The sequence below is a fragment of the Podarcis gaigeae genome (assembly GCF_964106915.1).
Source record: "Podarcis gaigeae genome assembly, chromosome: 4".
Lineage (NCBI taxonomy): Eukaryota > Metazoa > Chordata > Lepidosauria > Squamata > Lacertidae > Podarcis > Podarcis gaigeae.
In genome coordinates, this window is record NC_139677.1 from 80,581,457 (window position 1) to 80,594,371 (window position 12,915).

Genomic DNA, 12,915 nt, shown 5'->3' on the forward strand with positions numbered 1-12,915 from the left:
GTGAAGAAATAGGTCCCCAAACACACGCTCGGATTAAAAGTGGGTCCGAACAGGTTGAAAATACCTGCCCTATAATAGCCCACTATTGCTGGCTTTACAGGTGGAATCGGGAACGGATTGGCTGTTTGCCTTGGACTAAATCTCCCTAACGCAGAAGGTGGCGATCTTATTATGCTCTGTGCCGTCTTATGCCATGAGCTTTCTCGGCAGCGCCCCACACAACCCCCCCCCCCCCAAAAAAATAAGGTCCCTGACCTATTGTTAGCTTTCTGTGGATTTAAAACGCCACTTCCTCCGAGGCAACGGCGGGTTACCCTAGCCCACGAAAGCCGCTTCTGCCGCACCAAGCCGTGCCGTCGGGGCCACAAGGCTCTCCCACCCGCCACCCCGGGGTTTGCGGCTGCCCTTCTGGAGATGAGCTGCTCGGGCTCTTTCGCCTGGGGCTCAGCGCCCACCCACCGCCAGCGCCACCTCAGGAAAACAAGCGCTTCCTCAGGGCTGTCTCTGTGCGGCGACGGCAGCGGTTTAAATCTTGAAGGGAGAGGGAAACGGACGGACGGAGCGACTACACGCGAAGGGGACGCCCGCCCATCCCACGAACAAACTTCAAGGAAGCGGGGCAGAGAGGCTCCCTCGCGTATCCGGTTCCCCTCACGACGCGGCGGCGGGCAGCCACAGGGCGGCTCGGCGGCGGCGGCTTCTCGACCTCTCTTTCCCCCGCCTGCCCGAGGGGGGAAGCGGCGCCGCGGCGTCTCCTCCCAACCGCCGTCCGCGTGCCACAAAATGTCCCCTCTCCGTCCGCCCCACTCACCCCGGGCGCAGAGCGGGAGCAGGAAAAGGCAGGCGGCTAAAGCGCGGGGCATGGCGAGGAGGAGGAGCAGCAGGAGGCGGCAGCAGCAGCTTCGGCTCCACTCCTGTTCCTCGCGGAGGGGAGCCCGTCCTCTCTTCCCGGGACTTCGCCACTGGCCGCTGTTCCGCCTCTGCTGGCAGGAGCGGAGCCGACTCCCAGCGGCCTCAGAGGAGGTATCGCCGCCCAACAGAACCGGGCGCCGGGAAGCCTGTGAGGGGAGAGAGAGAGAGAGGGAGAGAGAGAGGGAAAGAGTTGGAGGCTCAGCGGCGCCATCTCGCGGGCCGAAACGGCCGCCGCTCGCTTCTCCTCGGCTCTTCTTCGCCTCGGCTCTTCTTCGACGGCTGCTCAGGGGCTGCTTCTTCCTTCACCGGGGCAGCTTGGGCTGTGTGTGTGTGTGTGTGTGTGGAGACCCGCAGTCCCCCACCCCAGGGCGCCTGCTGACCCGCCTCACGACTCACCTGCTTGGGTGCTCTCAGAACAGGCGCCGGGAAGAGACACCTCCCTCATCTCCCGGGCACAAGACATGCCCGTTAATGTTCAATGAAGTGAGGCCGAACAGAACATGACAGGAGAAGGGAATTCAGGGGAAGCTAATTCAGGTGTGGGCTGACTTCTGTCTTGTGCAGTCTTAAGGCAGGAGGAAAAAAACAGCCAGCGTCCTCAAGGCCTCCCATTGATTTTTAATGAACATAAACAAAGACTGCATACTCGGGTCTCTGAAAAATATCAAGGCGTAACTCACTTGTGTTAAATGGCGGCTGGACATAATTAAGGGCCTAAGAAGGGCCTTGCTGGCTCAGTTTTAGCATTCATTGCGCCCCAAGAATCCAAGCAAGCACCAAGCCGTATTTGATCCACTTAAAAATTGGCTTCGCCTCTGGGTATCTCTGCTGAGGATCAAATCCATCATAGACAACCTGGAGCATGAACTCTATGCTGTTCTGTTCCAGCTGTTTTTGTTTGTTTAGGTCTGGCAACAAAGACTAGCGCAAATCTTGTGAAATGCAGTGGGGCTTATGACATTTTACCACTTCCTAAGTCAGACTTTCATGCTGAGGGCTTACTAAATCAACAATAAACTAATTACAGCTAGCTGTGCTTAGGTTAGAAGGCACAACCTCTACAAAACTCCATTAAATATTTAGCTACAACCCTTTTAACAAGATAACCTTCACATTATTCATGTCCACACAAATTTTCAACATGCAGCAACTTTCACCAGTTCATGTTTTTCACTTTCCTTGAGACATACACCCAACCATGTAGTAGTTACCTGTCAAACTTCTAGTCAGGGTGCTAAGGTTCCATTCCACATTAATGGTGCAGCTTGAATAGGAATTACCAAAAATCATGGTTACCTGGTTCATTTGGGAATGGTTTCCAGAGCAGTATTCCTAGACGAAAAACAAAAAATGTGTGTTTATTTTGTTGTAAGCATTGACTAAGAAGTCTTTAGAGATGAATTTCTTTTTAATGCATACACACATGTGAAATGGTAATCAAAATGCCATTTTAAACTGTTACTATTGCATACAGACCCAGAAGCTGTGGTTAATCAACATTAATTCATTTAGAAAATAACTTGTTCTGCACACACTTACAAACTTAAGATATTCTGCTGCAAACACTATACATACTTTCCAAACACACCATCCCATCTAGGAAGAGCGATAAATATAGCAAACATCTTCAGGCTATTCAGTTCTCTAAGGAGAACTATAGAATACATTTTTAAACTTATCACTTAAGGGAAAATAATTCATGGATTTTAAATAGTATTATAGTCTCAGCAAAAGCTCAGAAAATTAAACAGCGAGGATAATAATAAAACCCCCCAGTTAAAAACAGATACTTTAATAACATTTCATGAATTTTAAAACTACAAAAGACAGATAATGTTGCCCCTTGAAAGCAGCAGCCATAACAATTAGTTGTTGTGGTGGGGATTTAACCTTGTACTTTTTTATGCTGTTAGAACTGCAATCCGATGCACATTTACTTTGAAGTAACTCCCATTGAACTCAGTAGGATGGACTTGTGAGTGTACATGCATAGGACTGTGGTTTTTTAAAGCCAAGTTTCTTTAACACTTTAACACTTTTAATATTTGGTAACAGAAAAAAAATTATTATGATATAACAACAACAACAACAACTTTTATTTATACCCCGCCCTCCCCAGGCAACACCGGGCTCGGGGCAGCTAACATCAGGTAAAAACAATTGATCAAAATACAACTTAAAAACAAGATTAAGTACAACATTAAAATGCAGCCTCATTTCAGTAGAAACTCAAATCAAAAACATTTTGAGGATGAAAATGTCAAATCTTCACCAAGGCCAACTATCCAGACTGGTCATACGTGGATCAGAAAAAAGCCAGGGAAGTCCCCAAATAGGAGTTCCATTACAGAAGGAAAAGGGAAAGAGGGGGAGGGGATCAAGTTGATTCCGAGCCAAAGGCCAGGCGGAACAACTCTGTCTTACAGGCCCTGCGGCAAGAAATCAGACCCTGCAGGGCCCTGGTCTCATTAGACAGAGCATTCCACCAGGCTGGAGCCAGTGTTGAAAAGGCCCTGGCTTTGGTTGAGGCTAATCTGACTTCCTTAGGGCCCAGGACCTCTAGGGTGTTGCTATTTATGGACCTTAAGGTCCTCCGTGGGGCATACTGTGGTATGATGATGTGCCAACAATCCTGGATGAGTGAGATTTGCCATTTGCTTCATGTGGTTTTTTAATGGATCAGGGTCAGCATGCATTCCTCGCTTTATTACGTTTCAAGCACTTTTCCTCTTCACAGAAAACAGAATGCCATTAACTGTCAAGCAACAGCTTGTAAACAGAGCAAGTAGATGTTAAAATATTAATGAAACCCCTATATTAGCAATGCAGTAAAATGGTTAAACAGATTTTATATTGGTAAATACTGTATTAGTGCCTTTTAAGACACTTTCTAATGGTACACCAGTTTTTACCTTTCAACTAGAAACAAATAATGCAAACCATTAGAAAACAATCACCATTACAAAGTTACGTAAGAATTTCAATGCTGCAGTCCTCAAACAGACTTATGCAGAAAATATCCTCCTTACCTGATGTATGCTGCACAAAATCCATCTTCTAATTATAACTATATATAGCTGAAGGACATCTGCACTGATTCATTGTGTAATTCAATGTCTTAGAAGTGAAATGAACCAAGGGTTTCCATCAAGAAATTTAACTGTTGTTCAAATGACAAGTTCAATGTACCTGGAGATGTACCTGTGTAGTCAACAGAAATGAAATATTACCGCCACATAACATGGAAACATTTTATATGGAGGAATATAGTCTGTTGACTTTACTTTTCAATAATTTTCAAAACAACACATACCACTACAACAGATTGTGCTATTTTAATTTTAGCAATCTCAAGACGCCCTGAATGCCAAATCCGTTCCCCCGACTGTCTTGATGTCATGCCAGTCCATTTAAACTATAGCAATTTACCATACTTTCCCCTGTAAGACAGTGTTCTGATTGGAGTGCAAAGACCTACGTTTGGAAATGCCCAGTGAGATTGTTTGTTTATCACTCTTTGAAGGAACTCATGTGTTGCTTGAGAAGTTGGATCTAGGTCTCAGTTACTTGGGCCTAAATCTCATTGAGCAATGGATGTAATGCATTAGTCCCGTGTCCCGTTGAGACAGATAAAATTTGCTTCTGAGTAAACGTATATATACTCACAGGGCATGTCTGTTAAATATCCTTTTATAGCACTCATTATAATTTTGAAATCAATGACTGGCAGTATCTGAGACCAGGGAGAAGAGTTGGTGGAAGAAGATTGGAAGAAATTTAAAATTTATTTACAGAAATATTGTAAAAATTTTGACAGTTAATGGCATTGAAATGAACTGAAGGGGTTCTAAATAAGATTAGATGGATAATTAGACAAATAAATTGGATATGAATTTGCTGAATTAATTTGTAACAGGGATACAAAAGAGGGGGATGTGAGGAAGTCAAGAAAATAAGTGAATCAAACATGAGAAGTAAAAAGAGGGATTTTTGTGTTTTTCTTTTTTTTTTTGAAATGTGCTTTTTCTTTTCCTTTTTGAAACTATTTTTTCTTTATTTTTGTGTATTTGTTCTTGTTTTTTCTTATGTTTGTTGTTTTTCTAAAACTTAATAAAAATTTAATAAAAAAAATATAATTTTGAAATCAAGCAGATCCAAAAAAATGAATTTATTAGCCCTGAAAGAATAATTCTCACATGATAATTTTCTATGGTTGAGATTCTATAGCTTACTTGCTGGACACAGCATTTCTTATGGCAGAGTTGTTCTACAGAGTCATTATTTTTAAAAATGTAGGAATCACAATATTTTTTCTAGCCTTGCTCTGAATTCTGGGAACATTACCTATGTGAAGGATAATAATAACAAACATTTATCTCTCAGCAATAAATGCCTGTCTGGCATTGTATAGCTTTATATTATATTGCTGAGATTTCCATTTGTAAATTATTCATGTGTCCTATTTGTAATACAGGTTGCCAGGACAAAGAAAACAAGATATAATTTAAATCCTTCGAGGCTACATGGCTACAGGCAAGTATCGTTTTTTTAAAGTTCAAGATTTTCTTTTAAAAAAGACCAGTTGTTGTTGCTGCTGCTGCTGCTGTTATTAACCATCACATCTGGGAATGAAGAAGTTGGGGTATAGTTTGTGAATATTTTGATATTTCCCCGTTGAAAAATAATGCCAAGGACAATTTTTTTATTTAAATAAAACACCCGGAAAAGGTGTTCTGTGTCAACAAGAAGCATTTGCTGGTTTTTTTGCTCTTTCTCCAATTATCCGAAGATGGCAAAGCAGAAGTTCCCACCATTAGTAACAGACACTGCCAATCTCAGAGCAGAGCAGAGCCAGGAAACACCTCTGCCCAATACACTGGAGCTGCTGCTGATCACAGTAGACCAAGGGTGGGGAACCTTAGGCCCAAGGGCCAAACGTAGCCCTTCCAGGCCTCTCTATCTGGCCCCAGGGCCACACACCCCACCAGCCTTCCTTTGTGCCATTCTTTTGTGTTTTCCCCTGGCTGCAGTGTGCCCTTAAAGTCTGAAAATGTGTCTTCCTTGCCTGGATGGAAGATAGAGAGAGCCTTGTGTGTGAGTGTAAAAACGAGTCCCCGTACAAAGGTAAAATGAGCTCTGCCTACTTTTGCGTCTGCCCTCACCTGCCAGTGGCATGTGACCCCTGGAAGGCTATGCTGAAGGAATTTGGCTCTTGTGCTGGAAAGCCCCCCCCCCCCGCAGTAGAGAACGCTGAGATAGATGAACACGTAGGCAGGTTTTTATGTTTTCTATTTGTCCCCTGCTGATTCCAGTTTACATGGGACTTCCTGCCTATACAGTGGTACCTCGGGTTACATATGCTTCAGGTTACAGACTCCGCTAACCCAGAAATAGTACCTCGGGTTAAGAACTTTGCTTCAGGATGAGAACAGAAATCGTACTCCGGCAGTGCAGCAGCAGCAGGAAGCCCCATTAGCTAAAGTGGTGCTTCAGGTTAAGAACAGTTTCAGGTTAAGAACGGACCTCCGGAATGAATTAAGTTCTTAACCCGAGGTACCACTGTACTGGATTGTCAGTTTTTACCAATAAGGTGCAACAACAGATTTCTAAGCAGTTCACGTTTTAATCCTAAAAACTTCGATAACGTGCTTGTATCAGCGATAATGCTCAATACAAATTCAAAATCATTTAAGAGCACATTAAGAAGAAACATGATGTAAGATAAGAATGGATTATCTGAACTCTTTCAAAGGATTCAGCACAGGATTCCCCCCCCCCACTTTCTTTTGACTCTTCTCCCTGCACACACATCAGGCAGAAATCAATTAGAAGTATGCCTAATTAGCTGAATTTACAACTGAGCAGTAAAACACAATGATACCGAAAGCAGAGCAGGCCAATTTACTTAACTGAATTTCTTTTGTCTATCCTGAATCAAAAAAGCAATAGTTTTCTTTTTTCTTCTAGATTCCACAAACTTTCCTCTGCTATACTTTTAAGGACGCAGTCCTACGATGCCAAAGATACAACCACCACAGGGTTGCCTAGTAAGTTCAGCAGCCCCTTAGACTTATACTTGGGGACCCTTGGTATTCACTACCACTCTAGAGCCAAACTTGACATAATGTATCACTACGGCTATCAGTTTATTTGTTTTTTAAATAATAGTAGCTGTGGGGTCTGCAACATACAGGGCAAAATATTCATTGGAAGTGCAGCACATAAGAGCGAAGGTTTTGACCCTTTCTGCCCTGCTATGATTCCATTTACAACTGCCACCTGCTGCTATTAGCCCAAGGAAAAAAGATCTAATTGGTACCAAAAAAGAGACAACATTTTCAGTTTTTAAAAATCCTTTTAATGCATTGCCTATGGCTGCCAGGTCAGAATGTGTGGGACTCAGTATTCAGCTGTTTGTATACTCTAAGGTTGCTTCCAGCCTAACACGAACTATTTATTGTTCTGTTGTAAGTTACAATGAATTTTCCACACTATCAGGACTCCACACTACTCCACACTAACTTTTCCTATGTTAACATCCTACTACATTCCATCCACACCAGTCAGCAGTGACATATCTGACATGGGTGACACCATTTGAATCTCAGCACACATTCACTCTTACCTTTGTTCCATTTTTTTAAATCAATCTTTTAATTATCATTAAAGTGATTACTGTCCTAAATCCTGCAGCAATAATAACACAAAGGTGGAGGCTGCAAAGTCTCCAGCTAAGGAGCCAGATCAAGTTCAGAGCTTGTTGCTGTAGACACACAGGAGACCAGTGTGCCTGAGGCTGTTAGAAGGACCTTGCATACCACCAGGGCTTGAGAAACCAAATGTCCCCCACACTACTCACTGGTGCAGAAAGCACACCAGACAGGTGGCTACCGAACATAGAGGGGGGGGGGACACCTGTCTTCAGGCCAGGGGCACTGGGCTTTTAAGATCTCTACAAGGGACAAAGGTTTTAAAAGGCTGGGTGAACTTCTGATCTTCAAGGAAGCAAGCTGCTCACTTGGAGCAATCTGTGGTTCTGCACCTTCAGACCTGCCTTCCCCTGTGTGCATCAGCACCAGACCGGGATCATTGTTTACACACACACACACACACACACACACACACACACACAATAAAATAGAAGTATAGCAATATAACATAATGTTATTTTTGTATTATAATGTGATACTACAACACTAGTTATTAAAAAAACGTTATTGGGCTTCCAAGTACACTGTGAAGTCTTGTGCAGAAGGCTTTTCAAAACTTACAATGAACATATGGATGTCAGATGTGCACAGTCCCACCCCATCCCCAAAGCCATATAACACTCAAAAGGGGCTTTGGGGTCTGACATTTTGAGGGATGAATTTGATGGCCCCATTTTCATATTTTTCCAAAATGGAAGAGTCCTATATTACACATGGGACGCGGGTGGCGCTGTGGGTTAAACCACAGAGGCTAGGACTTGCCAATCAGAAGGTCGGCAGTTCAAATCCCTGCGACGGGGTGAGCTCCTGTTGCTCGGTCCCTGCTCCTGCCAACCTAGCAGTTCAAAAGCATGTCAAAGTGCAAGTAGATACGGTAAATAGGTACCGCTCCGGCGGGAAGGTAAACGGTGTTTCCGTGCGCTGCTCTGGTTCACCAGAAGCGGCTTAGTCATGCTGGCCACATGACCCGGAAGCTGTACGCCGGCTCCCTCAGCCAATAAAGTGAGATGAGTGCCGCAACCCCAGAGTCGGCCACGACTGAACCTAATGGTCAGGAGTCCCTTTACCTTTACCTATATTACACATGGATCACATTTCAGAGCTTTAGCCCATCAGAAAATTTCAAAATAATTTTGGTAGGGAAAGGGATTCATAAGGCCCAAGCACCTTTAACTATAGCACTAACCAAAGTTATCTCATGATACATTAGACCTGACAGCCCATCTCTGCCACTTAGCCTCTGGCCTGGTTGGACTTCATGATCCTAGGTCCCCACCTCCAGGTGCTAGGGTACCTATGTCTTCCATTTTACAGGGGAATGTCTGGTCCAAGTCTGGTTCAAAGATAAAGACCTATATGAAAGGAGAGTAGTAGGGGCCTTGAAGCTGCCAACCGGCAGTTAGCACCTTGACAGCTGACTGAGCTAGCACATAAGTTACCTGATCACATCCCGTCCCCCATGGTGAGATGTACGGTATTTCTATTTAAATTATACTAATTTCTAAATTTACACCTGGGTACATTTTATGGAACTCTGTGTCCTCTTTTTTTGATGGTGCATTTCCTTATTTGGGGAAGTGAATAAGTGGTAACCCTACAAGTCACTTCCCCCCCTGTTTTAGCTTTCTGCAGAGGCAATCTATTCAGGTCCCATCTTTCTAATGCCAAACTCTTAGAGGCAAGATGCATCAGGATTTTTCAGCGCTTGTGCATGATTGGACTCCATTTATCCCTCTGTTATATGCAGGATGGTTGTAATCCTGCTCTAGCAGCCTGCCCTGGACTTTCTGAGCAGCCATTTGCTACCTTGTGCAAGCATGCATTCATATCATTATGAGACAAACAGCTGAAAATGCCCTTCCTCCTAAAACAACTACATTAAGCACTTTCAGATTAGAAACAATAAATATTGATTTGATATTCATATGCCCCCCTGGGAAATGGATACAGCAAAAGTCTACACTCCCTTCTCCCCCACACAAAGATACACTCCGGACATGAAATACCACTATGTTGCTTGCTGCAGCAATCAAGCTCTCATTCTTCAAACACCTTCCATACTCAGCTCTGCCTACAAGAGATAAAGGTAAAATATTACCTTTTGAATAGGAAGGTCCTTCTGCAAGCACGGCAGTCTGTGATTGATCCTACAGGCAAGGACAAGAGCATATATTATGGGTACTGAAAATGCAGTGGTGTTTAAATTGTTTAAGCATTGCATACAGCAATTGTAATAAAAAGGCAATGCAGGTGTGGGGCACATTGTTTTCGGTGATTTAAAATGTATTCAATTGGAAATGGATGCTATAATCATGGTTATGGTCTGAAAAACTTCAGCACAGCTGCTATTCGGAAGAAATACACTAAAGAGCAAACTAAACTAAATACACTAAAAATAGTTCTCATGTTTGCCACAGGGCACTGATAATATTTCCTAGCAATATCACAGAAACGCATATTGCCAGGCATGGAAATCTGCATCTTGGTGGCTCATAATGCTGGCCATGGTTGGGGCAGTAATGCTTCTGTATACCAGTTGCTGGAAACCAGGGTTTCCCACAAACATCTATGTGACCAATGTGAGAACAAGGTGCTGGACTAGATGGTCCACTGGCCTGATCCAGCAGGCTCTTTGTATGATCTTCTGAAGTGTCCAGAAAATTCTTCTCTGGCTGAGATTTAAAACTGAGCTGGAGAAATCAAGTCTTTCGTCCCACCCACTTTCCTTCTGCATTCATTGCCACTCCAGCAGTGTGGTGGGATGGAGATCCTTTCCTCACCCACAGCCTGCAAGGTGTCTGGCACACTGCTGCAGTTGAAAGCCAGATATCAGAAGCCCTGAACCATCTAGTTTCCCAGCACTGCTGCGCAACTTCTCCACCCTGCCATGGCTGACATTAAAGCAGCAAAGCAAATAAGGAGGTGGATGGGAGTGAGAGTTTGGAGGAAGGGGAGAGGGCACACACCAAGCTGTTTTCTGAGTTTGTGGGGAAATAGTTTTCAGAGCTTGACCAGAGCAGTTCACTGCTTCACTAATATTTTTGAAGAGTTCCAAACATGCAGGAATTACTTGACAAGTTAATGAGTCTTTCAGATACTAATTTTCTGCATATCTTCAGATGTTACAGATTTATTTATATAATTCCAGGAAACCATAGACTTACACACAAACACTGCCTTATAAATGTAGCTGTGCAGTTTAGTCGGCATGCTTCGTGATTATGGCTGTCTATACATAATATCTAGGTAGTTTCATGAAAAAGCTTGAGCCATGTTGAGGAGATACATGCTTTTGTGTTACTGCATTGGCAGAAGTCTCACACTGTTCCATTGTTTTTGTTTACCCCAACAAACTTTATCAAGTTATCTGTTTGGGAATGAGTTTGTGAATACAAGATTTGCTCCCCCCACCCGTTTGCACTGCATTCAACTTAAGAAAATAGAATAGTGAGTGAATGCAGATACTATTTCCAGGACCACAAAACGACAAAAGTGAAATGAAAGATTACCAAGGATATTAGTGTGGACCTAGGCTGGATCTAGAAACGAAGAAGCGTTTCAGTTAAATGTGTTGCAAACTTTGTATGAGAAACTAGGTTAGCAAAAACAGAACTCCACAGCGCAATCTGGTGTCACAGTGTTAGAATGCAAAAAGAACACACATAAAGTGCATTTTCTTTGCCAATGTAGCTGAGCCTATAGCAATTCCAAAAGCAGGAAACACATGCATATGAGAAAAGCAAAAAGAGTAGCGTACCAAGACTGAGGACAAGAGTGAAGTGCAATGCTATAAGAATTCTGGCATGGATGTGACCTAAAAACTTTCCAAAGAAAGCATGTGTGTGTGTGATCATCATCATCATCATCATCATCATCATCATATAGCAGTAAGCATTCTCCAAAGGCCCTTCTGTAGGCTCCTCTGACAAATGAGATACAGTAGGTGGCCCCTGCGGTGAGCCTTTTCAATGGTGGCACTTCTACTGTGGAATATCCTCACTAAAGAGGGCACTTACTTTGTAGTTTATTTATTGCTCTGTGAATGTCCTTTTATTTCCCCAGGATTTTCAGTTTTAAAAATACATATTAGTGCTTTTTAGACATTTATCGGTACTGTCTGTTTTATTCTCGTGTTTTAACTACTTCAATATGATGTATTTGTATATTTCATGGGTTTTGTTTTCATTTTTTTTAATTTTACACAGTCCAGAGTGTATTGTTAATGAGTGAAATAAAAAATGTAGTGAATAAATAAATAGAATAATGTGATCTTAAAAGAACAAAAAAAAAAGGATACTACTGTATGTCAGCATTACTGTCTCTCTGCCATTGGATAAACTGCTTAGCGGGGTCAAAAAATAAAAGGGTGCATTACTCATGTTTCCTTATAGCCATATCCAGTCTTTCTATCCCAGATGTTGGTGTGCTTGATATGACTGGCAACAAAACAAAGGCACTCTGCACATGCTCAAAGTCATTATCATTCCTTTCTCCAGGACTGCAAACAAATTCTACAGCTGAGCTCTAAAGAAGAATTACTGCCCATCCAAGCAATGGAATATGATTTCCTAAAAATCATAATAGGGACAAGCTTGTTCTGCCTATAAAAGTGAAGAACACGAGTGTTTTCCATGTGGTTAGAGCTCCCCCTAGTATTCTGATTGTGTTTAAAAGAGTTTTTCCCTGATTTGATGCTGTTATTAGACACCAACAACCTTTGTTTTCCCCCCAAACAAAAATAATGAAATAGTAACATAGTAAAATAAATATCAAAATAGAGCCCTTCTAAACATTCATTAAGGTTTTTTTTTCAGATAGTCACCAACACTCAGTCATTACAACTTTCAATCACTAATGTTTGCATTTTGCAAAGAAATTTTTCTGAAATAATGTTCTGTTGTTTTTATCTAGTATTTTTCAGAAAAAGCACATTTGAAATTGTAACACATACTACGTGTTGTCCTACTAATTGAAGTGGTCTAAAAATGTTCTCTTCCATGTAAAAAAAGAAGCGAACAAGTTTACAAAATGTCAACCTAATTAAGAAACCACTTAAGTAAGAGACTCCAGTTGGACTGGAGTCAAAACATATTTTGTGAAAGTACTGTATATTACTGAAATCAATAAGCTGAGTGTGAAATAGCATAATAGTTTTATAGTCGAATGTCGAATAAGTTATGTTTTGTAAAGTCTCCTTACACACAGTCAGATACACTCACATCCCATTTATAATTTGGATGAGGATATGTGGTTTCAATGTATAAATAAGCAGTGTGGTGCAGCAGATAAAGTG

At 42.3% G+C, this 12,915-nt stretch overlaps 2 protein-coding genes and 1 long non-coding RNA gene across 5 annotated transcripts in view; 1 reads left to right on the forward strand and 2 right to left on the reverse strand.

Annotated features, from left to right (window-relative positions):
* B3GLCT (beta 3-glucosyltransferase) overlaps positions 1-4,009 on the reverse strand; it is a 78,182-nt gene extending 74,173 nt beyond the window's left edge. The window contains exons 1-3 of one of the 3 annotated variants that reach the window (XM_083736856.1): positions 3,942-4,009; positions 2,209-2,244; positions 812-1,058 (exon numbers count right to left, since the gene is read on the reverse strand). In XM_083736856.1, coding sequence (XP_083592982.1) covers positions 812-1,058; positions 2,209-2,217 — 256 coding nt within the window. In that variant the 5' untranslated portion in view covers positions 2,218-2,244; positions 3,942-4,009. Of the gene's footprint in view, positions 1-605; positions 762-811; positions 1,059-1,308; positions 1,394-2,208; positions 2,245-3,941 lie in introns of those variants that run through there. The other 2 variants (XM_083736854.1, XM_083736855.1) reach the window with 2 other exon arrangements.
* Positions 1-12,915, reverse strand: part of LOC310843240 (cilia- and flagella-associated protein 337-like) — a 1,288,916-nt gene that overhangs the window by 1,213,144 nt on the left and 62,857 nt on the right. The window lies entirely within an intron of this gene.
* On the forward strand, positions 1,311-10,577 carry LOC310843882. Its single transcript, XR_014563738.1, has 4 exons — positions 1,311-1,449; positions 5,387-5,445; positions 6,880-8,212; positions 8,994-10,577. It is a non-coding gene; the product is annotated as an uncharacterized lncRNA (long non-coding RNA).